The sequence below is a fragment of the Artibeus jamaicensis genome, unplaced genomic scaffold (genome assembly GCF_021234435.1).
Source record: "Artibeus jamaicensis isolate MK-2021 breed Jamaican fruit bat unplaced genomic scaffold, CSHL_Jam_final contig_387, whole genome shotgun sequence".
NCBI lineage: Eukaryota > Metazoa > Chordata > Mammalia > Chiroptera > Phyllostomidae > Artibeus > Artibeus jamaicensis.
Genome location: NW_026521812.1, coordinates 2,681,367 through 2,708,556, shown reverse-complemented (window position 1 = coordinate 2,708,556; position 27,190 = coordinate 2,681,367). Strand labels below are relative to the sequence as shown.

The window sequence follows — 27,190 nt, the reverse complement described above, 5'->3', positions numbered from 1 at the left end:
TGAAGATAGGACCCTGTGGACATCACTCATTCACAGGGTCAGCAGGAGTTGGAGCCAACTCAACAGCATGTAACATGTTCAAAGAAAAAGCTTGTTATGCAAAAGTAGGCATATTCCTCACAGAGACCAAACATTCAAAGGCCTACATGTGAGTAGGTAATAGCTTGGCCCTGTTCAAGAAGCTTAGCAGAGAGTGTCATAAGGTGATGATGATGAGGAAGGCAGAGATCAGATTGTGGAGGCCCTACAAGTTCCTGGGAGAGATTCTGCATTGTATTCTAAATGTGGGGAGAAGTTACTGAAGTGTTAAGCAGGAGGATAACACACTCTGAATTGAGTTTTAAGAAGATCCCTCTGGCTGCTGCGACTTCTGAATTTATGAATAAGGTGTGATTACATGTGCAGGACGGCCCGAGACAGTCCCAGTCCTGCCATGACTGGACTTCTGCACTGACTCCAGGTGAGAGTCAGAATATGCAAATAAACTGATGTCTAATCAAACAAACTCCAAAAACTGAAAAAAGAGCCCTGGCCAGGCAGCTCAACTGGCTGGAGCATCATCCTGTACACTAAAAGGCTGCAGGTTCAATTCCCGGTCAGGGCACATACCTAGGTTGTGGGTTCAATCCCTGGTTGGGGCACCTATGGGAGGCAACTGATTGATGGTTCTCTCTCGTATCAATATTTCTCTCCCCCCTTCCTCTCTCTCTAAAATCAATTAAAAATATCCTTGGGTAAGGATTAAAAAACATGAAAGAAAAAGAAGGAATAAGCTGGTCAAGACACCTGCAGGTGTTGTGACAATTTTCATCAGATTCCCTGGTTCCTGGTGTCCCTGACCTCACTGGGACCCTGGGGCCTTCCCTCTGATTCTTAACCTAAGACAGCTTCTCAGCCTCGGGATGATTTCTTGTCCTTATTATCTGGCCATCTCTTGTGATTAAATAATACTCAGTATCTGGTACACAGAAATATATTGAGTAGGGTGCAACTTGTCTTAACTCATTCCTTGCAACAATCCTCGAGGTAGGTATCACTATCCCCACTTACAGATCAGGAAACTGAAGCACAAAGAGATAAGTCACGTGGAGCAAAAGTGGCTGAACTAGGACTTGAAGTCAGGTAATTTGGTCTTGGACTAAGTGTTCTTAACCCCTCTTCTAATATTGTCAATGTGAAACACTCAGACATGTTTAGAGATCTGCAAGTAACCCAGATTCGCCAGAGTGAGCATCAGGGAAGAGCTGGAAATAAGCCTAGAAAGGGAGGAGAAGGGCTTCAAATGGCACGCTAAATAGCTTCCCAACTGGTAGGAGATGAGGCACACCACAGGGTCTTTAATGCACGACGATATTCATGTTGTAGAGAAGCGACTTTGTGGAGAATGGATTTGGGAGGTGAGCAGGTTTCTGACTCAGCTTTTTCTGAAGATTAGATAGCTGCCTTCTTCCGGGACAGGGAACGCTGGATACCCCGCAGTGAAGAATCCGCCCGCTCCCAGCCCATGATGGTGGGAGTGACTTCCCACAGCTGCCGCCGGAGCCTTCTGACTTCGGGGGCAGATCTTCCCTCTGCCCTGCTCCCTCCGCAGCGGCACAGTGTGGCTCCGTCAAGCACAACACATCCCAGATCTCCAAACTCATCCCCTTTTCTGAGATTCGAGCCTATGTTCTCCGTTCTCTGGGCATTTTTACTTATCCATGGACTTAGGTTATCTGAAATCTAACGTGCCTAAAATCAAATCTATTATTCTCTTAAGAAAATCAGCCTTCATTCCTGTTTTCAAAAATAATCTGTTATTGGAGTCATCATTCTCTTAGTTTGGGAATCATCTTTTACCACTTTTCTTCTGATTCGCTATCATTAATTGTAATCTCCAAATCTTTCTTAAAAGCATACCTCTATTTCCATTTCCACCGCCCTTTCCTTACTCAGACCAGAATCACCTCACATGTGGACTGCAGTGGCTTCGCAACTCGTATTCTTCCTATTACCATCTACCTTTTATTTCCACCTGTTTAACAACATTACTCCCTTGGACACATATGTACAACAAAATATCACTTGGCCATAAAAAGGAATGAAATCTTACTATTTGCAACAGCAAGGATGGACCTACAGGGTATTATGATTAGTGAAATAAGTTGGTCAGAGACAGACAAGCACCATATGATTTCACTCATATGAAGAATCTAAGGAACAAAATAAACAAATGAACAAAGAAAATAGAAACAGACGTACAGATACAGAGGACAGACTGACGGTTGCCAGAGGGGAGGGGCGCTGCGTAGAAGGGTTTAAAAAAGGTGAAGGGATTAAGAAGTACCAACTGATGATCATCATGAAATTGGGATGTAAGGGAAGGCAAAGGAAATACAGTCGACAATGCCATGGCGATGGTCCATGGTGCCAGGTGGACACGAATTATCAGAGGGAACACTTTGTAGAGCAGATGAATGTCCAGCCACTGTGATGTACATCTGACACTGAAACAAAATAGTGTCGAATGCAAACTGTAATCGGAAAATAAAATACCGTATTTTTTCGGTCTATAAGATGCACCTAGATTTTAGAGAAAAAGAGGAAAAAATTTTTTGAAGCAAAAAATGTGGTAAAATATTTAATAATGTAAATAACACAACATTTGACCAATGTAAATGTAAACAGAAGTCAACAGCAGCATTAACAACCATTATTCCTCCCAAATTTGGGGTGGGGGGGAATGGTGCATCTTATAGTCCAAAAAATATGTAACAAAAAAATTACCCCCTTGATTATATTCTGTGCTCAAATGCTTTACTATTGCTTCTGTTGAGAAAGTGTTAATTCTGTATCTAACATCCAGTGATCTTTATGAAACATGTCCAAATTACCTTTTCTAATCTGGTAGCTCAGGTTCTTAAATACCCTACTTCAGTCAAACTGAATATCATCTGTGTTATTTTCCTTCTATGGATCTCTGGTCACATCGTTACTCTAGAATATCTTACTCCTTTTTAAATCCCATCCTTTCTCATTATCCAGTAGCGCCTTCCCTAACAGCCTTCTCTAAACAGTGTTCCCAAACCCCTCTAGTCCTGGGAATCCCTGTAGCATTCAAGGCCTAACCCACCAGTGGCAAACACAAGGCCCGAGGGCGACTCCAGCCCTCCACTGTGTGTTATCCAGCCCCGCACCTTGTTTCTACCGGGCGGCAGCACTGACTGCTTGCTTAACTGTTAAGGAGTAGCTACATTCATACAGTCCTAAAGTTACATTCGACCCTTTGAAGGCAACCACGAGGCTGACGTGGCCCCGGGTTAAAATGAGTCTGACACCCTAACCCATATTCCTTAACTTGAGCACAAGCTGCCGTGGTGACATGACATGTGTTTTGCACTGCTCTAAACTTTTTATCCATTTCATGTATTGGGATTTAACTGTTTACAGCTGATTTTTCTAATGAGACTAAGAGCTACTCAAAGACACAAAGCATGTTTTGTATTTTTCATATTTCTAACTTTGCCATACCACTCTCCTATCTATCCGGTGCCTGGTACTGTACTATGCTAGGCACATGCCTAACGTTTACTGATAATGCAGAAAACACACTCAGATTATGCCATTGTTACAGTCCTCCAGTGATACAAAATTTTTAAAATGTTAAAAGTCTGCCAGGAAGAAAAATTCAGAATGGTCGAAACAGAATTAAGGGAAAAAGTCTAGGAAAAACATAAATGTCAGTGAAGTGTGCTGATGGGAAAACTCAATATAACTTAAAATTTCTGGATAAAAAACTACTGTACAGATACTTAAGAGAAATGATATACACAACTCACAGTAGTCTTAGAGGAGAACCTATTTTGTATTTACATTTGAATTTCAAAAGAACTGCTTTGAATTGCTACTTTATTGATAAGTGAAAACAAATTCTTTTATGACTTCAGCTATAAAAGCTTATAGTTTATCAGTTCCCTCTCCACCCTGCAATTACCTACAGGAAGAGATTGGCCATGGGCTCTATTTTATGAGTTTTACAGGGACACATTCACCCCAAATTACATACTATGAATTCCTGGAAAATTCTACAAACTGAAAAAATAGAGTGCTCCCTTTGGATCAAAGACATTTTATTTGAACTCATGAATTTATCCATAAACAAGCTGTCCCAAATATTATGCTAAAATGTAAAAAACATATTTTACATAAATATATGGATAGAATATACTCTACTAATGTGTAATAATCCAATATGCAGCAATCTTATGAACCTGCAGAACAACCTAACAACTCAAATGTGGTGGAATAGGTACAGATATCATGAAATTTTAGTCTTGGAATAAAATTAAATTTGTAGAACTTGGATAAGTATATATATGAATAATGCTATTGTTAAGGGTACACAATATCACAAATGTCTCAGATATATTTCCAGAATAACAAAACACTCTAAAACACATTAAAGTTTATTACTGATGAAAAATTATGTGACAAAAGTTTACCTATCAAGCCCTTAGAAAACCTAGATGAAGTGTAACTGCCAGAATGAATGAATTAATGGCTTGCAAATTGCTTGGTCTTATAATGAGAAAGAATAATAAATCAACATTTAAATTTCCAATCAAAGTAGGACATGTTAATTCCTAATAATTAATGCAGGCCGTGGATGGACGCGGTCCGTAGGTGAGCGTCCCAAGAGGCGGCCTGGGCGCCGTTGCAGCCTGTTGTGGCACACGTGGAGGCTTCTGTGAAAGTGCCCGCTGTAGCTTCATGTACTGCCAAAAATCTATTTGTCAAAAGAATACTGTTCTCACTAGTGGGGTTGTGGGATCACTTAATAAAATAGAAAGAAAGCAGTAATATTAGTCAGTGTGACAGTTTCAGAACTGAAGAAGCTCTACAAAAATGGGTGACCAACCACGACAGGCCACACTGATGCGATTTGAATTTTACTGTATCTGTTTTCACTGGAAAACATTCAAAAACGATTCTCCACAAATCAGAGTTATTTATAATAATATTCAGCACAGTATATACCATGTTTTAATTCCACCAGACAACAGGAAAAGCTGTGGGAACTGCTGTGCATGAGGTTGTAATTAAAGGTATGTTTTAACTTTATTCCTCGTGTAATAATCTCAAATACGTAAAGATCAAACACGTGAGGGAAGACTTCCTTATGCTAGTTACTATTTCTCTTTGATACGTAAATGAGTCCTTCATTTAAGGTAAAAAGGGAACTCAAGCTAGTATCGACTTAACTATTAACTAACTTTTACACCAGTTTTCCAGGGTGCAGACAGTGACCTTTGATTAATCTGAGTCTGATATTATCCCTAACTTGCTGCAGACTACAAGCAGGTGCAGCAACCAGTTCTTAAAGTGGCATGGTCTAATTATTTTCATATCATCTAATATTATGATTGTCTAATGTTTTATTCACTTTTCTACAATACTATAATGTCTGAGGGAATACCATTCTGGACAAAAATCAGTGAAAAGAAAGCCACATGTTTATCCATTAAATCTGAAATAGGACATTAGGTATAAATAAAAGAAAATCTGTAATACACAAGCAGGCAAAACGAGCTATCTATACAAAAGAATAACTACTGATATCCAATGTCTCTCCTGAACTACTGAATACTAGAAGCCAGAGATGACCAATTTCCAACGCTTTGAGAGGAAAAAGTTATGTCCAAATAATGAAAAACCCTGGCAAGCTGTCTTATGAAAAGACAACTAAGATATTTTAAAATATGTATACTCAGATAACATACCTCTTTCAATTTATATTTCTTAAAAATATAAGTTGAAAATGTACTCTTAGATATAAACTAGGTTAAGAACTCAGAATGCAAACAAAATGAGTAGTAACTATAGCTAGTGAAGAAGAAAGGTTTGCTTCTTTCTGATGGAGGGGGTAATGGCAGGTGGGGATTGTTTTTTACTTCCTATCAAAGGCACCTCAAGGCATATCGTATCATATGATATTATTTATACCAGAAAGAAAATTTTCCAAATATAAATATTAAAGTGCATATAATACATTGTTTAAAGTAAATTAAAAAGAGAATGGGAGAAAACACAGAACAGAGATACACAGGTGATTTATGCCAGGACAACTTATATTTTCTTAAGGAATACTACATCATATTACAGTACTACAGAATCACACTATCCTCTGCAACCACAGATCCACTGAAATGTTCATTCTAACTTGGAATCTAAGACACACTTCTTTCCCTGTTACGGAGGCTGGAGAAAGTCTCTTTTCCATCACCTGATGAGTAGTTATAGCTTGTATCATGCACTCCCCTAGACCCAGGACATTTGTGGTGGTCCTTAGAGAAGAAGGGAACTGGATGCTAATGTGTTGGGAGAAGTGAGCTGGAAACTGCTGGTTAGGTACAAAGTCAAGAAGTCACTTGGGGCCCCAGCCTCAGCCATTTCGAAATCCTAGCCAACTCCCTTTCTATTTTTTTTTCTCAGATTCCAGGAACATCTCTCTTTTTCGGGCCAACCTAGTACAAAAAGTTTGAACTTACAAATATCCCACCTTAAATTTTTTAGACAACCCTAGCTGGTGTTGCTCAGTGGGTTGAGCACTGGCCTGTAAACCAAAGTGTTGTAGGTTTGATTCCTAGTCAGTGCACATGCCTGGGTTGTAGGTCAGGTCCCCAGTAGGGGACATACAAGAGAAAACCACATACTGATGAGAATTTCTCTCCTTGTCTTTTGCCCTCCCTTCCCCTCCCTATAAAAAATAAATAAAATATTAAAAAAAATTTCGGGCAAGCTTTTCCCCATTTCTTCCATCTCTAAATATTTTCTTCTCTTAATCCCTTAAAAGAAAATGAGAGCATACAAATACAAAGGATGGAAATTGGGTAAAATTGTATTTTCTGTGAAAATCAGACTTTATGTTACAGGACCGTGAGTAATGAACACACCTTTGATTCTATTTAGAGGTTATGGAGAAAGGGCCAAAGGCAGCGGTCAGTAAGCGGGAGAATGCAGAGGACAGGGGTAGTAGAATGTATATAGTTTGTAGTAAAGAGAGAGGGGAAGAGCTTTAAAAAATGTAAAAAAGAAACTTGGCTCAAGTCGAAACCTGGAGAACTGAGTGTCTGGGGAGGGCCTACATACACCAAGTATATTAAAACTTAGTGACTACACGGAGTAGAAATGTTATTAATATAATAGGAACTAACATTTATAATCTAAATGGGGAAAACAATCAAAAGACCAACAGTACCTAAACTATTATTAGATATTGTTCCTAATTCATTGGAGTCATTTTGAGATCACTACTGTAAATGTTAATACCATTATTTTTCATAAGTTCATGATGATTTGGTTCTATTATTTTACCACTTAATTAACATAGGAATCTATAATCAGTCTACACACAAAACACCCTGCCAGGATGCACTTTTCGAAGTTCCAGAATGTACCACGATCCCTCCAGAAATGGAAACACCAGCGCCACAGGAATACCCGCAGGAGTAACACAAATTTCCAAAGTATGCAAAATAATCCAATGAGTATATCATTTGAATACATTAAAATAGTTTATTTTCCATAATTGCTAATCTTTAATTTTAAATATTAAAGAATAAAACTCACTTAGGCTATGGCTACTAAAGAATAACTGGAACACACACAATAGCCAACTATTTTTTAATATGACACTGACGATGAGTTCCTCAAACACCAGTCTGTACGGCAGCTCTACCTGCTACTAGGTGATCAAATATGTTGAATTACTCATATGGATTTATTATAAATAGAAATTGGAGTCAATCTGCCTTTGAGAAAAATGTTATCAATATAATTCAGATATAGTAGAATATTGTCCTCATTTTCTTGAAAAGGATATTAGATATTACCAAATTTTTCTAACAGCAGGAAATGATGAGTTTTACGAAGTACTTAATGAACAGAAAGGACAAGAAATAAGATTATACTTTGTGAAGAGGACGATATACTCTAGTCTATATCATCATAAACTTTTCAAGTGGGAACTACCAACTGGTATATATTTCATGTAAATGTTACATTCACAGATAAAATTTAATCATTTCCTTTCTATATCATCTTTATAATTATTTTTAATATACTGAGTGACACTACAATTGTTAAATGACTTTTGTTAACTGGTGGTAATACAAGAAGGATAAATGAAAAGATCTCAGTTGGATAACAACGAAACCCAGCAATTGTAAAGAAAACGAAAGGATAATGGTCTTCTTCCACTGCCGCAAAACATTCACTCTAAATGAGTCCAGTGCACGAAATAACACACATTTTAGAAAGGGTATAAATTCATTTGCATAGAGATTGACATTACTTTGTCAAAAGGATGAGGTATTTTTAAATTAAAAACAGTTCTGTTTATCACATTAATATTAACAAGTACCTATAAAAATGATACAGATGTTATTTTTTTTATACCTTGGCAAAAAGTAGTAAATTTTCCTCATCAAAACACATGAGGTTCCTTTTCCTGAAGGGATATAAATTTCCAACCAAAGGGAGGTGACAAGAGTTTTCTACAAGGTCACGACTACAACCAGTCCCCCCGCGAAGCTTCTTACCAGTGTTAACAAAGCAGAAATGCATTGCCTTACCGCTGGTGCTGCATCCGCGTGGGGGTTACAAGGCATTCTTTCTGTGCTGATGATTCCTGTGACAAGAAAAGACTGTGAATATTTGCTTATTATACCTGTTCATTTTATTTTGAAAACATTTACGTCAGTAAGACACGATTCCTACAGCTTACAAGAAAAAAGGATCGCTTGAATGGCAGGGTCCTTTCAAGTTGTGTCATGGGTTCTACGGTCACAAACACCTGGGGAGCTGAGCTAAGAGATTCCACTTCAGGTGAGACAGGCCACTTCCCCAGTGGCCTCAGCACTGGTGCGAAACGTGTCCACGTACTGCTGTCGGCTCAGAACTAGACACACACCATCATCTCTGCTCTACTGCATTTCTTCCTGGGAAGCTTATTTCTGACTCGAGGGCATCATGTTTTCATACAGAAATATCACAAAAGCTAGAAGAAATCACTTCCTTATTTTCCAAAAAAGAATAAATAAATCTATTTGAATTTCTCTTTGATCTGACTACTATAACACACTGTATTATTTATTCAGTCCCCATGGATTATCTGGAAAATTAAAATTCCCTTTGATTCTCCCCTTTAAAATGATAACACTGACTAATAAACTTGAAAAAATCCTTTTATCATGAGAGGATTTATCTCTTTGTTCCTAATGTTCTTACTCCATTCCCTTGTAATAAACAGCTCCTAAGGATATAACACACTGCATCTCATCTGTAAAGACACTGGTTCAAAGTCAAGCTCTAGTTAAAAATGAACACAGGTGTGGGTCTCATTCACTTGACAATGTGTACATCAGCAAACCAGCGAGTTAGGATCTTAAAATAGTTTGTTCAAATAATCCCAAAGGCTCTCACAGGCAGGGATGGGTAGAAGTGAGACTGCAGTGTACTGTTAGTGGCAATCAGTAAAATTCCTAGTTAAAACAAAATATTAGTTCTTCTTATTTATAGGCATTTAACTTGTTTTTCTTACGATATGATGGAGATTAACACAAAACAATCACTTTTTGTCAATTTACAAGAGTATATTCAAAATAAACAAAGTACCATGAAACATGATTTAAAAATTTTTGTTTCAATAAAAAAATTTTTTTAACATCTATTATTAGCCAGTGCAGTATAAAAGGTGGTACCACCTTTATTTAATCAACTAATATATATTGAGTGGCTACTTGGCACTCAGTGATAAAAGATAAATTATAAAGGATAAATGATTTCTGATCTCAAGAATACATGAAAAAAAGATATCCTTTTATGAAGAAGCATCACAGAGCAAATAAACAGTTTTGTATTAAGTGTAATAACAATTTTTAAGGTATTTTTGACAGGCACATTTTTATTCATACAGTAACACTGGCCTTGAATTTAAAAACATTTTTTAAAAACCTGAGTAAAATACATTGTAAAATATTCAAATAATGCCAATTCTTTTTTTCTATTTCAAGTGTAATTTTAATCAAAAAACGTTTTGAATGCTTGAATACAGTTGTCTCCATTTTCCCATCACCACTTTCCCACACCCTACCCAAATAATGCCAATTCGTAATGCAAGATTTTAGTAGTATCGAAGTATGTTCAGAACAAATGGGGAAATCCTCTCTTCTCCAGACCCCACATTCCCACAACTCTCTCTAAGGTGCAGCGACTAGGTCCAGTCTGGCCTGACACCTGTGTCCTCACTAATGTCATCTGCTGTCAGGTTGGCCTAGACCGATTACTGATTTTAAAATTCTTACCAATTACGAGCAACTTCAAAATGATGGAAATTAAACAAAAAGAATCCAAAAAATCTATATCTTCAGTTTATAAAATTAGAAAATAACTATGTAATTAACAGTTCCAGTTTTGGAATGTGTTAAAAATATAAGTTTTAGAAGTCGGTTATCCAAAGACATAATCTGAGTTTTAAATCCTAGTTTTAAATAGTATCATTTGAAAATACAATCATGCATGTTTGTTCAACCTTTCAGTGAAGAATATACAGAAAGTTATGTTTAAGGTAGAATATCCCTAAATAGCTCTGTTCTATGTAAATTTTACCTAAATAATCTATATTGATCTATATTTGTACCGTATTTCACCTTTATTAGGGTAAAAGCACATATTAAGGAGCTTGCAGCCGGGGCATTTTGCATGTCAACCTGGCTGGGCTGCCATACCCAGACATCCCACATGATCCTGGGAAGGTGCTTTTAGGATGCTGTGAACATTTACATTGACAGACTTCGGGCAAAGCTGATTATGCTCCCTGTTGTGGGTAGGTCTCATCCATTTGAAAGCCTCAAGAAAGAGTGACCTCTCTGAAAAAGAGGGACTTTTGTCATTAGACTGCTTTTGAACTTGATCTGTAACTCTTCCCTAAGTTGCTGGCCTGCCAGCCTGCCTGAAGATTTTGGACTTCCCAGCCTACATAATCATGTGAACCAATTCCTTAAAATAAATCTATCTATTCGCACACTGTACTGGTTCCCTTTTCCTGCAGAACACTGACTAATACTTACTTTATGGGAAACATTAAATAAAATGCTATCTGCAATGTTTATATTCTAAGTTAATAGTCTCTGAGGATTTCAGAAAAATTAGTCTTTTATAGTTAGATGTACAGCATTCAGCAGAAGTCAGTCCTGCTTGAGTGTAGTTGGTAGGGTAATAGTATGCGTGTAATAATTTATAGTATTAATTTGAACATTTTGCCTAAAACATCATATGATATGCTTGAGTACGATATTGATAGTGCATGCTTATGGTTTTGTAATAAAAAAGGGGCTTTATTTGTGCTGGAACCCATATATTTATCCTTTCCAGGATTTTCATTCTTCTCTGCAGATCCCAAATTTCATCTGAGATCATTTGCCTTTCCTACAAAATCTCTTGTAGGATACATCTGCTGGTGACTGTGTTATGTTTTTTTTCCTGAGAAGTCTTTAGTAGGTATCATTTATGAAGAATATTTTTGCTAGGTATAGAAATCTAGGTCAATAGCCATTTTTTTCAGCACTTTATTTCATTCCATTGTTTTTTTTTAAGGATTTTATTTATATATTTTTAGAGGGGAAGCAAGGGGGAAAGAGAGGAAAACATCAATGTGTGGTTGCCTCTCATGCAACCCCTACTGGAGACCTGGCCCGCAACCCAGGCATGTGCCCTGACTGGGAATGAAACCAGTGACTCCTTGCTTTTGCAGGCCCGTGTTCAATCTACTGAGCCACACTAGCCACGGTTCATTCCATTGTTTCTTATGAGAAAGTAGCCATCATCCCTATTGTTATTCTCCTGAATGTAATACATTTTTTCCTTTGACTGCTTTTACAATTCTTTTTTAGGTTTTATTTTCTTTAGTTTAATTAAGGTGTATTAGGTGGGGTTTCATTTACATAAACCTTTGGGGTTTACTAATAAGCTTTTTATATGTTAGGTTAATGTTATTTACTGGAGTTTGAAAACTACTAGGTCATTAATTTCTTCATCACTTCTCTCTAGTTTCTTTCTGGAATTCCAGTTCTACCTGTTTAGTAGTTCACTTGATACATCACACAGGTCTGATGCTCTGTTACTCCCTTCCCACACCCTAGGTTTGAATTTAGGTAATTTTTTATTGTCCTGTCCTCGAGTTCACTGATGCTCTCTCTCTAACTGTGCACTGTCTGCAGTTGGCCCACTTATTTTTTTTAAATTCATTTACTCTTCAGGTGTAGAATTTCCATTCTTTATTTTTTTTACCATTTTTCTCCTGAAATTCTTCGTCTTTTCACTCATTTTCCCCAGATACCCTAAAAAATTACTGAATATATGTGTAAACATTATTTTAAAGTTCTTGTCTAAATCTGACATTTTGATCATCCTTCACTAATGGTTCTTTTTCTTGATTATGGGTCACCTATTCCTGCTTATTTACCTACTTCATTATTTCTGATTTTAGGTTAGAACTGCTAGATATGTAATTGATGAAGAATGAAATAAAAAGAAATGTTCCTCCAGAAAAGGCTCACAGTTTCCTTTTTTAATCGAAGTACAATAAAGGGTGGATCTTTCTGTCCAAATCAGGGGTTGGCCTGGGTTGGGGACTGAGCCGTTGCTTTAATTAATTTCAAAATAGCTATTAAATATCCCCCAAATAAGGTATCAGCTGCTCCCTCAAGGAGAAATGAGATTCAAGCATCTAGAGACCAAGAGAACTCTCTGCCTTTCCCCCAGTTTCCTGTTCCACTGCTTATGCCTCAGTTGTCCTGTTGGCAGGATTAATGGGTGGAGAGGACTGACTCGCATTTGGGGTCTTTTAGATCCCAATCCATCGTGTCAGTCCCCATGATTCTTAGAAGTTCAATTGATTTCTGTCTCAGTAAAATCACTTTGCCTGTAAAAGGCTTGCTCTTCTGCTCTCCTGTGTCTCTGTTTCATTAAATGCTCCAAGGTATAAAGGTGACTACGGGTGTACACCACCTTAGGGAGCAGGACTCGGTCCTCTGTGGAGTGGACTTCATTTGGACTTTTTTCTGTCCACGTCTCTCTGATGACTTGTAGTTTGTGAGCCTTCTCAATGTTGCAGTAGGAGTGATGATCATCACCAATCTCCACTTTCACTTACAATGTTTCCTCTTTTCTCTGTTCTTGCCTTTGATCATTTTTAATGCATACTCTTTTTTATCTAAATTTGTTTCTAATTTTTATTAATGTTTTAATTGTGCTATAAGCACATTATTATTTATCCAAATGTATATCTGAAAATCCCCTCCAAATGCCATATTTACCAATACCTCTTCACTCCACACCAAAAAACTTTAAGAAGACTTTTCTCTATTCTTTTATATAAATTTATACAGTTAAATTTAAATGGATATAAATACATAGGAATTTGTATAAGTGCTAAGTATAAAGTTATTTATTTTTTAAGATTTTATTTATTTATTGTTACAGAGAGGGGATGGGAAGGAGAAAGAGTGGGAGAGAAACAGCAACGAGCGGTTGCCTCTCAGGTGTCTCCTACTGGAAACCTGGCCCACAACCCAGCCGTGTGGCTGAGTGGGAACTGAACTGGCAACCCTATGGCTTGCAGGCCAGCACTCAATCCACTGAGCCACACCAGCCAGGGCAGAAGATAAAATTTTTTACTGTATCTGAGTTCCTGGTGTGTCGGGCAAAGGCTGTAAGGTGGAGCAGCTTTGTGCTCCTTGGCGCCGAACAGGGACCTGTGCAGGGAGAGCAAGGTGCTTCCAAGAGAGTAGACAGAAAATGGTTTTCTGAGAGTTCACTGAGGGCTCTGAGCTAGCAGATGCTCTAAGTCCTCTGGGGAGCTGGGTGTATCTGTCTGTTTAATGTCTGCAGTACATCAAGGGCCTGGTGGAGCCTATGGACCACACTGGACGTCCACACCCAGTCGCTGCAACTCGAAACTGCTAAAACTTGAAGGGCAGAAGCCTATTCCTGTGTCTCCGCAGAAGGGTGACCAGGTTTGGGGTTTTTTGCAACAGCTTATGCCGCCTTCGTAACAGCTGGAACCGTAAACCCTGAGCATGCAAACAAAACTAACAACTCTCAGGAGGAGTTTTAGTAACCAAAAGACCAAAGATAATAATGGAAAAATTAATTACCTGTTTAAATAAAACAAAACAAATGAAATTCAGCAACTCTGAAGAATTTGAGGACAATTAATTAACAAACAACAAAGGTACCCTCGTTTGAAAAGGAGGATACGTGGCTTGCAGGAAGTAAATCAGAAGATGGGAGACGTTCCCAAGGCCACAGAATGGAGGAGCAGCAGCAGCAGCAGCAGCAGCAGCAGCAGCAGGACTGAAACCTGCATCACAAAACCTCCCGACTCATTTATGTTTGTTTAGCCCCTGTGGTCAGGACCTCATTTTATTCATCTTTGTATCCATTCAGTACCTAAGCCAAATGCTTCAAACACAGAAAGTCCTTAAGAATTGACTCAAACAGTAACTGACGAATGCAATCCATGGCATATCCACGCAGTGTTAACAGACTACATTAATCACTGGAATGTTTGAGTTAAATGTTCTGGGACTGATTTCAAAAATGTTAATTTTCTGCTTCCTTTGGTAATGTTTTTAAATTTAATATAAAACTGAAATGTATTACTTAAAACCTTTCCTAGTTTCCCAGACATTAACACACTCTAGAGAAGGTAGTGGAAGAAATTTCATGCTTCTTGGGAGATGCTTTAGGTATTTCTTTTGTAGGAGATCAGAACATGACATTTTAGCCTGTCTGTATTTGCCTGATCTGAACAGCTGAATTACATATATTTTTAGTTTCCCTAAACTCCACCAACCTTCAACTCAGGGTCATGATCAAAGGAAAGAGAGAACAAAGATGATCAGATTTATTGCAGAAGCAAAAACGGGGAGAGATAGCTGCCAAATTCTAGAGCCAGACATACATCCAGCTATCTTACGTATCATCACCAAATGTTTATGGGCTATCCACTGAGCACAAGGCACTGTGGTGGCAGGAGAACTTTGACCTCCCCTTTCATTACACCATTTTAAGAGGTTTTTGCTTCAGGTAACACTACAATCACAGATCCTATTTGAGTTTTGGGAATCACCATGAATCTTTATATAGGGCAGAGAGAGAATTAGGCTTTAATTATTTATGGCCAGGAAAACATATTTATGGCCAGGAAAACATAATACTACTGAATTCAGCAGTATTTCAGTAGAGTTTTAGTTTTTTTCCCTTTTTTCTTCTTTTTTATTGTTACTCTCTTACAGTTGTCCCAAATTTCCTCCTTTGCCCTCTTCCACCCAGCCCACCCCTACCTCCAGTCAATCCCTACACCTTGTCCACATCTATGGGTCATTCATACACATTCTTTGACTAGTCTCTTCCCTTTCTTTCCACTATTATCCCCCTCCCCTGTCAGTCTGTTCCATGTTTCCATATCTCTAATACCTCTAGTTCTATTTTGCTTTTTAGTTTATTTTATTTATTAGATTCCTCTTAAAAGTGAGATTATATGGTATTTGCCTTTCACCGACTGGCTTATTTCACTTAGCATAAGATTCTCCAGTTCCATCCATGCTGTCACAAAGGGTAGGAGAAGCTCCTTCTTTTGTTCTGCTGTGTACTATTCCACTGTGTAAATGTACCACAGTTTTTTGATCCATTCATTTACTGATGGGCACCTAGGTTACTTCCAGCACTTGGCTATTATAAATTGTGCTATGAACATTGGGGTGCATAAGTTCTTTTGAATTGGTGATTTGGGATTCTTAGGGTATATTCCCAGCAGTAGAATTGCTGTGTCAAAAAGTAGTTTCATTTTTAATTTTTGAGGAAATTCCATACTGCTTTCCACGGTGGCTACATCAGTCTGCATTCCCACCAACAGTGCACTAGGGTTCCCTTTTCTCCACACCAAGCCAACGCTTGATTTTTGTTGATTTATTCATGATATACAGCAGTGAGTTAGCTACCTAAGAATTGGGAAAAAATAAAACTGTTTTTCAGATATAATTTTATACTTTGAAAGTCCAAGAGTCAATGTTAAAATTGACAAAACCAACAACATAATAAATAAATGAAAAAGTCAACACAATGTAAAATATTAAAAAATCAATATACTTTACACATTTAAACAACCACTCAGAACAGAAGATGTAATTGAAGAGAATATCTCATTTATGAGTGATAAAAGATGAAATACTTTAATAAACACAAGAAATGTATAAAGCTGTACTAAGAAAGTGTTAAAATACTGCAGAAAAACATAAAAGTACTCTTGAACAAATGGAAAGACATCCTGGTTCTGAGATAAAACAATATAACATCATACAAGTGACCATTCTCTTCAAGAGAATGTCATTTAAGTTAACATTATTGCAATCAAAAAGCTTTTTCCCCGTCCCATTAGACAAGTTGATTCTAAAATTCATATAAATCCTGGGGTGGGAGAAAGAGCAATGAGTGAAAATAAACTCTACTAAATACCTGTATCTGCAACAAGCCTCTGTAGTTAAAACAATGAGGTAGTGATACAGTAGACGTGCAGAGAAACAGGACACATTAAAATGTTCAGAAATACATCTAACTACAGATGGAAGGTTGATACATGAGGCAGAAGAAATATTTTTAAAATATATGATGTTGGGACAGCTGGGAAAAACATTTTTAATTTCCTTTTTTTTTTAATGCTCACCAGAGGATACTGGATATATTTATTGATTCTAGAGAAAGAGAAAGGGTGATAGAGAGAGAAAGAGAGAGAAATATCAGTATGTGAGAGAGAAACATTAACCCATTTCCTCTTATATGCAGCCTGACCAGGGACTGAACCCACAACCCAGATATGTGACTGACAGGGGATTGAACCCACAACCTTTTAGTGTATGGAATGATGCTCCGGCCAACTGGGTCAGAGAAACTTGGATCCATACCGCATACCATAAAACAGAAAAGTTCTTAATGGGTCAGAGATTTAAATGATAAAAATGAAGCTATACCAATCCTAGAAGAAAACATAGCAAATACCTTTATAAACCTAGGTATGAAAAAAGCTTTTCTAAACAAAAGTTTTGCACTACAGAGTCAAAAGCCAAATGACGATCTGGGCGAACATCTCTGAAACCTACATTACTGATGAATGTCAAATCTCCCAATTATATAAAGAAAAACCATACAAATATAATATACAATAAGAGTAATTTAAAATGTGAATTGGAAATATCAGTGTAAACTAATTGATTTTTAAAAACTTGATTTGCTGGATTTGTCCACTGAAAGGTCTTAGAAGCAATGATATCCCAATCGCAGTAAGTGTACTTAATTCCAGATATTAGTCCCTAAATTCCATTGTCCACTAAATGGCACTAGTGATCCTTGGAGAAATGACTGATTCCAGCATTGGGGCAAAGTACAAGGTGAACCTAGGACACCACATGTAAGGAAGTACTCAAAGGCTTAGGTTCATGTCAAAGAACATGGGAATAGATATGAATGAGCTCTCCTTCACCAAATTAGGCACAACTTGAGTAACACAAAGAAAATGGCAGTAAAGCAGTCTAAGAAACTGAATTAAAAAGTCTGTAATACTCAAAAAGGATCCATTAAAAAAAGGACTACTCTTCTGGACCACCTACCAGCCAACAAATGTAGAAGCAATTATAACATTAGAAACCCACCATTCTGCATCCCCCTCACCAGTGAAATAATTAATTCAGGTAAGGATCCTTAATAGATGCTGAAACCACTGAGTAAGGTTGTTGGGTAATAGGATATTCACATATCTCAAAGTATCACCCCCCTCCCGCACATTACTCAGCAATTACAAAGAAAAAAGTTTATCTTTATAAGAGATCTGAAGTCTTATCTTAAGAACAAAATTAGTGACATGAACAGTGAGATGACCTGGCATTATATCACCTAATGTGATGCAAAAAAGTACCCATCACAGTATTCTTGCCAAAAAAGTCTAGCCTGAATCTAATCGCATGAAATAGATAAAAATCAAAACACCGGACATTCTACAGGACAACGGGTGCAACCAGACTCCACACAAAAGTCAATGTCCCCACAAACCCAAAAAAGATCCTAGATCTGTGCTATTTAGTTCCAAATAGTAATCCAAAATTAAATTCACTGATCCACTGAATATATAAAGTTAGTGTATCTTTAAGTTGTAAAGTCATGGCCAGTTATTTTATTTGTGCTAACCAATAATTAGTCAAAATTCCTATTTATTTCTGTTTAAATACTATCAAGAACAGCATAAAATCTTATTTTTTGTATATTTTATTGATTATGCTGTTATAGTTGTCCCATTTTTCCTCCCTTTTATCCCCCTTTGCCCTGCATACCCCCAATCTAAACAACATCCCCGCCCCCTTTGTTGATGTCCATGGATCGCACATATAAGTTCTTTGTCTTCTCCATTTCCAATACTATTCTTAACCTCCCCCTGTCTATTTTGTACTTACCAATTATGCTTCTTATTCCCTGTACCTTTTCCATCATTCTCCCCCAGCCCCCTCCCCACTGATAACCCTCCACATGATCTCCGTTTCTGTAATTCTTTTCCTGTTCTAGTTGTTCACTTAGTTTGTTTTTAGGTTCAGTTGTTGACAGCTGTGAGTTTGTTGTCATTTTACTCTTCATATTTTTTATCTTCTTTCTTAGATAAGTCCTTCTAACATTTCCTGTAATAAGGGTTTGGTGATGATGAACTCCTTCAACTTGACCTTATCTGGGAAGCATTTTATCACCCTTTCATTCTACATGATAGCTTTGCTGGATAGAGTAATCTTGGATGTAGGTCCTTACCTTTCACAACTTTGAATACTTCCTTCTAGCCCCTTCTTGCCTGTAAGGTTTCTTCTGAGAAATCAACTGACAGTCTTATGGGAACTCTTTTGTAGGTAACTCTCTCCCTTTCTCTTGCTGCTGCTTTTAAGATTCTCTCCTGATCTTTAATCTTGGGTAATGTAATGATGATGTGCCTTGGCGTGGTCCTCCTTGGGTCCAACTTCTTTGGGACTCTCTGAGCTTCCTGGACTTACTGAAAGTCTATTTCCTTTGCCATATTGGGAAAGTTCTAGTTCACTATATTTTTTCAAAAAAGTTTTCAATTTCTTGCTCTTCCTCTTCTTCTGGCACCCCTATGGTTCTGTGTTGGAACGTTTAAAGTTGTTCTGGAGGTTTCTAAGCCTCTCCTCATTTTTTGAATTCTTGTTTCTTCATTCTGTTCCGGTTGGATGCTTTTTTTTCTTCCTTCTGCTCCAAATCATTGATTTGTGTCCCAGTTTCCTTCCCTTCTCTGTTGGTTCCCTGTACATTTTTCTTTATTTCACTTTGTATAGCCTTCACTTCTTTCTTTATTTTGTATCTGTACTAAATCATTTCTATGAGCATCTTGATTACCTGTGTTTTGAATTCTGCATCTGATAGGTGGCTATGTCCTCAGTGCTTAGTTCTTTTCCTCGAGTTTTGTTCTCTTCTTTCATTTGGGCCATATTTTTTTGTATTGGCCCACCTGTTACATAGTAAGGGCCAGAGCCTTAAATATTCGTTAGCAGGGTAACCCACGTTGCTATGTTATGCTGTATGTGGGGAGGGGTCCAAGAGGAAACAATGCTGCTTGCTGGGCTCTCAGTTTGCTTTCAGTCACTTCCCCCACTACCCACAAGCCAATTGGGCCCTTCTGGCTCTGATTCCCAGGTGAGTGGGCTCGTGTTGTATATTCTAGGACCCTATGGGTCTCCAGCAAACTCTCCTGTGAGGCTATGAGTTTCTCCTACAGCAGCGCTCCCCCAACCCCAATTTTTTACAGCCAGAGGTGTTGAGGCTTGTTTCCTATGCTGAAACCCTGGGTTGCAAGGTCTGTCTCACTCTCCAGTTGTTCTTCTTGGCTTATGTACATGCAAATGTGGGACCACTTGGTCCACCAACTGCCACCTCGCCAGGCTAGTCTACGGCCTTGCTATGTGTCCTCTCTGCCTCAATTGCCTGTCTCCACCCCTTCCACAAGTTTGGATGAATGTTTCCTCTTTAAATCCTTGGTTGTTGGACTCTCATATAGTTCAATTTTCTGGCAGATCTGGTTATTTTTTGTTTTTAAATTGGTTATTGTCATTTTTATTGTGAGAGTAAACAAAATGTATCTACCTACACCTCCATCTTTGCCAGTAAGTCCTTGTTAAAAAAACTGCATACAATATTAGTATTTAATAAGCTCTAATAGGAAACTGAAGTCAGTTCAAATCACATCATTTGTGACATGCTCTATTCAATCGAAGGACATTCAGATACGCTTCAGATAAAAATGTGCCACACATTACATAGACAAGATAAAAAATACTTGAATTCTGCATGTTTAATCCATAAAATATAATTTAGTATCTGTAAATCTTTTTTAAAAACATTTTATTTATTTATCTTTCTTTAGAGAGGAAGGGATGGAGAGAAGGAGAGAAATATCAATGTATGGTTGCCTCTTTTGAGTCTCCTGCTGGGAACTGGCCTGCAACCCAGGCATGTGCCCTGACTGGGAATCAAACCATGATCGCGTGGTTCACAGGCCCACGCTCAATCCACTGAGCTACACCAGCCAGGGCAGTATCTGTAAATCTTTACATGAATTATTAGTTATTTTAAGAGTAGTGTTGTAATACCTTGAACATCATAAGCACAGGTGCAAAAAAGAATATAATTCAGGCAATTCTTTTTTATTCAGATTTGTCATTGCAATGAAGATTAAACTAAGGCATGTAGCATAAAACATATTTCTTGTAATTACTTATGTGCTCAATTGTTTTGGCTTTGTTTTTCTACTTTTTGAATAGCAAACATACAAGATGTAACCTCAGTCATCCTAATGTTTCTTAGTCTCTTGGGTTCTTTTCATTCAATAGCCTCTTGCAGCTTATCTCCTTAACTTCTGTGAATTCAAAGACTATATATATGCCACTGACTCCTTAACTATACTTAATGCGCCAAGCCTTATTTCAAAGTCAAGTTCCCAGCTCAGCACTGACACACAGTAGGACAGTTAATAAATGAGTTTCAAATGAATGAACAAATTATTAGATATGTCACTCCAGATGTCTTCCAGGCATCTCAAACTCAATATAGCCCCAAAATAAAGTTCATTAACTTTCCCCAATATTCCCATATTTTCCCATTTTTAATAGATTGCATCCACTCACCTACTGAAATTAAAAGCCCTAGTTACCCTAAAATTCCATTTCTTTATCCCTTACCACTCACACATCTCTTCTTTCTTACTTCAGTCCTGTTCTCCCACCTCAATTATTAAAATCATCTTTTAACTGGGTTTCCTCACTGGAACGTCCTAATATCTCTTATGATTATTAGTCTTCATACATGATAACAATTAAGTTTAAATACTGCCTTCTCTATGAGGAATTATTTGTCACTACATCATATATACTCTGCAGAACACTTTGTTCATTTTTCTTAATATAGCAAATATCAAACTGTACAATACCACCTACATCCCGCCTTTAAAAGTATCTCTAGTGAATACTGCCAATGCTTGGGATGGGACGTGTCCTGCACTTTATTTACAGGTTCTGTAAAATCTGGGCCCTCGCTATCCCTCTGGCCTCACTGTCTTCTATTCCCCCCCCCCATTCCCTCCATTCTAGCCATATTGGCCTCTTTGCTGCTCAAAATGTACATCAAGTATGCTCCTAACTCAGGATCTTGGTTAGAGATAAATGGTTTTCTTTCTCCTTCAAAATTCTGCTCATGTCAGCTTCTTTGTGAAGCGTCCCTTGACCATCCCTTTTAAAACGGAAACATAACCCCACTCCCCAGTTCACTTAATTTTTCCCTGCTGCCTTTTATTCCGCATTTGTTTGCTTATTCTCTGCCTCTCTTTACTGGATGATAGTAAGCTGAACAAGAACATAGATGTTACCTGTTTTGTTCACAGATAACATTCACATAACACCTACAACAGTTGCCTGGGGCAAAGTAAGTATTCACTGGGTCCTTATCAAATGTATGAATGAATCCTGTTTTTCTAGTATCTGCATAAACAGGAATTAAACATCCTTTAGTATTAAACACACACACACACACACACACACACACACAGACAAAGTTAAAGTGAGAAAGGATTTAATAATGAAAAACTATTTTTGTTTATTACACCAGTATGGTACTGAGACTATAGGAAGGTAAGAACTCATTTTCTCAGTTCTATCCATAAAACATATATTTAGATTTTAGGGATGGATAATACTCTGAACATAAGCATGATAATTTAAAAAGTGGTTTCTATAACTCAAAGCAAAGAGAAGTCATTTAAAAATATACTTATGCTATATCAAATTTTTCACTATAAAAGTTCAATGGATATTAAGAGGTACATTAATTTGCCTAACTTCTACACTGTGCACTTATAATTGCCTTTAACATTGGCTTTTAAAGTGTTTTACTTTCAACTCTTTGTTAAATCTTCTCTTGAGAATATACAGATGAAAAAGCCAGAGATACTATTAACTATCAAGCCTCCATAATGTTACTACCATAATGTAACTATAAAAGAAGAACACAAGAGACAATCTTCCTAAAGCACCCCCACCCTCGAACTTTGTTGATTTTGAATTGGCCAAAATTAAAAACCTTCTTTGCTCAAACAAAATTTAACAGCTGTGAGATGTGAAAGACTTTCCACAGCAGGGCCAGTAGATACCACACACAGTCACTCGCACACATTAGTATGAGAGAAAACGGAGTGCTCTGCAATTCTTCCCTCCTTCCCAGAACACCACCACAACGCCCTTGGGAGGCGGATTTGAAGTGTGCAGCATAGTAACGAAGATTATTACATGACTTGTGACACCACAGACTGCAAGAAAGTCCAGATTCCTAGTCCTCTGCTATCACTTGGAGGAGTACTAACTGTACAATACTGTTCTGTATCATATAGACAACAAAGAATTCTAAGCAGGGCCGTGAAACTAAGTGCATTTTGTAAGGATGATATATTTAATTAGATTTATTCCTTTTTCTCTGCTCCCTCAGTATATCCTTCTCGCCTGTTGAACTCAACCCCATTATACTGTAACTGTGTCTTTGAGGCTGAATTCTTCAGCTACCCTGGGCGGACTTTTCAGGGTAGTACTCCCATTTCTCTAGGGCTTGGCCAATCCCTATCACATAGTAGGTTCTCCGCAAACAATGGATAATGAACTGTATAAATTTTTCATTAATTATAAAAAGGCTTTAAAAAAAGTCTTTATTTTTTAAAAGTCTGTCTAATAGTTTTTGTTAGGGTGCTTCCACTAAAATATATTTTTGGTTCTGCTAAAAAAATGGATATTAGTCAAAAATCATTCTCAATTTTTATTCCTTGTAAAATTATAGTTGATTTTATAGTAGAAAGAGTTGAGGGGGAAAAAGTTGCTTAAAATTAGAACAGTATTCTACTTTTTACTTAATAAGCATTTACAATGCAAAAGCACTCTAAATTATTTTTGAAAAATGACCAGTCACTGCATTTACTCATTTTTTAGTTTCCATATCTGTCATCGACTTTGCTCTCAAACTCACAGGCAGGTTGCTAGGAAATACACAGAGATGGAGTCTTCACATTTTTATTCAAGGAAGCTTCCTTAAAACACACATTTAAAATTCTGGAAAATACAAATCAACATTACAGACACCTCTTTCACTACCGCAAGGCCTGGTTCCTAAACCTAATTTCCATCATTAGTTGGTATTTTCAATAAATGATGGATATTCATTTCCAGAAAACACTGCCAGTAAATTCTGTGACATCACAGACTGTTCACTATCCAGACCAAACTGACTGAACCACAAAATGCAAAAGCGTGCACTTAGCTAGTCTAAGGGAAAAGTCGGGGCTACTCTGAGTTTTAGAAAAGTGTAACCTGGCTGAGTGCAGTTAAACGAGAACTTCATTTACACAGCCCTTGTCTTCTGCACTTCCAGGGTCTTCCTGTGAATTTCTAGGGCCTTCAGTAGACACAAACCAAAATGTTTAAAAACTAAAGTGTTTCCTGTAATTAATTTTACTTAAAAAAATTACTTTAGGACACAGACATTTATGAAGTAAACAAAAATTATTATATTTATGATAAAAATGGTATTTTATATTTTCTCCTTGACAGGGGAGGAAACTTTAAGGGCTGCTTCTGTGGTTCTTAGCAGTGCCTACCCCCAGCAAAATTAGTAAATATAAAGTGATTTCTAGTTTTTAAAACTTATTATTTTTTATAGAATTATAGAACATAAAGGCTAGAATAGAAAATGATTTGAAATATGCAAAATGCAGGTATATAAAGGGAAAAAATTAATATGATAAATATTGACTAAATTTGACCTTTTATTTTAAATATGAATTAAAATACTGTTCATTATAAAAAATATGAACATTTTCATATACATATTCCTTACAATATTGAAAAACTAAAAGTAACTACAATATTTGACTACTGAAGGTTTCTACATTAAGGAATACCCATTTCTGTCAAGACCGTACATTGTTAATTTTATAATCAGAAAAAATTATGGAAGAATGTGCTTTAAAAATTACATATTTGGAACTATACCTTACACTAATTTTTTATGCCCAATTGTCTTAAAAATTAAAAAGTTGCCAATTTCGGTTTGAGATTATAAAAATAGTAAAATGCATCATATGGTTAAGGCATCCATTTACTAAAACGCATCACGTACTAAATAACAGTAAGTGTAGTCTTATTCTCAAACTGCAAAAACAAACAATAGAGTGCTTGTTCAGAAACGATCTAGTCATCTCCCAGCTGCTCTCTCACCTGGCCTGCTGCAGCCTGTGGAGCTGTGCTCATTCTTTCTCTAATCCGTGCTCTCAGTGCACTGACAGTCGCATTTTACCTTGGAGGCCCAGCAGCAAGTTCAGAACATTCACTACTTTGACCATGATATAAATGATGTTCTGATAAAGAAGTTGAAACCTTTCAAGTCTCCTTCTTTAGAATTATATAATAAAAACCACTATTATCCTTTTTTAAAGGCTTTTATTTATTTTTAGACAGAGGGGCAGGGAGGGAGAAAGAAGGAGAGAAACAACAATGTATGGTTGCCTGTCACGTACCCTTCAACCCAGGCATGTGCCCTGACTGGGAATTGAACCAGCAACCTTTTGGTTTGCAGGCCTGCGCTCAGTCCACTGAGCCACGCCCGCCAGGGAAAAACCACTATTGTCTTGGAAATGTTTAGTCAGTATGCCTAGAACTTGTATTTTGAAAATATACATATATGTACTAAAACAGGGGTCCCCAACCTCCAGGCTGCAGACCGATACTGGTCCAGACCTGGTTAGAAACTAGCCTGCACAGCAAACAGGAAGTGAGCTTGATTGTAATGAACTTGAATCATCCCCAAACCACCTCTCCACCCCAACCCACCCTGCCATGGAAAAACTGTCTCCTACAAAATTGGTCCCTGGTGCCAAAAAGGTTGGGGACTGCTGTACTAGAAGATTGTAAGACATTCACTAAGTTTAAATCTAAGAACATAGTGATTTCTCTTCCTAATATTTAGCGGGAAGTTGGATTAATTTAAAACAAAAAGTTTCAATAATTAAAATAGAGGGAGTGGAGGGATTGAGCGAAAAGAAAAAAGGACACACGACAACAGTGTGGTGATTGCTGTAGTGAGAGGAGTGTAAGGGAACTAAATGGTAATGGAAAAAATAAAAGATTAAATTAAAAAAATAATTACTTGGTCAAGATGGAGACTTAGACAAACATGGGTCTCCTCCTTGCACAACCATAGCAGAAATTATAACTAGGCTACAAAATAAATATTGTAAGTGTCACAAAACTGAGCTCTATGGAAGTCTGACAACCAAGGAATTAAAGAAGCCACATTCATCCAAATGGGTAAAAGGGGCGAAGACAGCGAACAGGCGGTCCCACACCCATGTGTGGTAGATAAAAATCAAGAGGGATACCTCAGGAGTGAGGGATCTGAGCCCCACACCAGACCACTCAGCCCAGAGTTCCAGCACCAGGATGATAAGTCCTCATAACTTCTGGCTGTAAAAACCAATAGGGGTTGCGGCAGTGGAAGAAACTGGGATTATCAGGAGTCTCCTCTTAAAGGTCCCAAAAAGGATGTAGGACTTACACAGACTCACTCTCTCTGGGCTTCAGTATCAGGGCAACACCTGGAGGAGCACCAGTGGCTTACAGGGACAAATTGAAGTGTCTGGCACCAGTGAGTGCAGGGAGAGCTTCTTCCTGGGCAAAACTCCAGAGGCCAGGCAGCAGCACTGTCCCCTCTCTGATTCCTCTCTCACACAGAGCCACAGAGCAGTGACACAGGTTGCCCTGCCCTGGCAATTATCTAAAGCTCTGCCCCATCCAATTTACAGGTGTGCTTTTCTACATTGGGCTATGCTACTAAACAGGAAGTCAAAGCAGCTCTACCTAATAGACAGAAACAAACACAGGGAGACTGCTAAAATGAGGAGACAAAGAAGTATGGCCCAAATGAAAGAACAGAACAAAACTCCAGAAGAAGAACTAAACAAAATGGAGATAAGTAATCTATCAGATGCAGAGTTCAAAACACTGATTATTAGGATGCTTAAGGAACTCACTAGGTACTTTAACAGCATAAAAAGACTCAGAAATGAAGGTTACACTAAGTGAAATGCAGAAAAATTTACAGGGAACCAATAGTGAAATGGATGAAGCTGAGAATCAAATCAGCAATTGGGAACATAAGGAAGAAAAAAATATTCAATCAGAACAGCAAGAAGAGAAAGGAATTTAAAAAAAAACCCAAAAAACCCCAAACCGAGGACAGGCTAAGAAACCTCTGGGACGTCTTCACCTGTACCAACATTTGAATCATAGGGGGTACCAGAAGAAGAGGAAAACTTATGAAGGAAATAGACATACAAGCCCAGGAAGCACAAGATGGACCCAAACATGACCACATCAAAACACACAATAATTAAAATGCCACAGGTTAAAGATAAAGAGAATCTTAAAAGCAGCAAGGGAAAAACAGAGAGTTACCTACAAAGGAGTCCCCTTAAGACTGTCAGCTGACTTCTCAAAAGAATCTTTGCGGGTGAGAAAGG

The 27,190-nt window shown here is 37.6% G+C and overlaps 1 protein-coding gene across 1 annotated transcript in view; it reads right to left on the bottom strand.

The window, feature by feature from the left end:
* The window catches only part of AHI1 (Abelson helper integration site 1), a 198,887-nt gene that overhangs the window by 62,181 nt on the left and 109,516 nt on the right, over positions 1-27,190 (bottom strand). Inside the window, exon 21 of the mRNA XM_053664881.1 lies at positions 8,613-8,668. Coding sequence (XP_053520856.1) covers positions 8,613-8,668 — 56 coding nt within the window. The remainder of the gene's footprint in view (positions 1-8,612; positions 8,669-27,190) is intronic.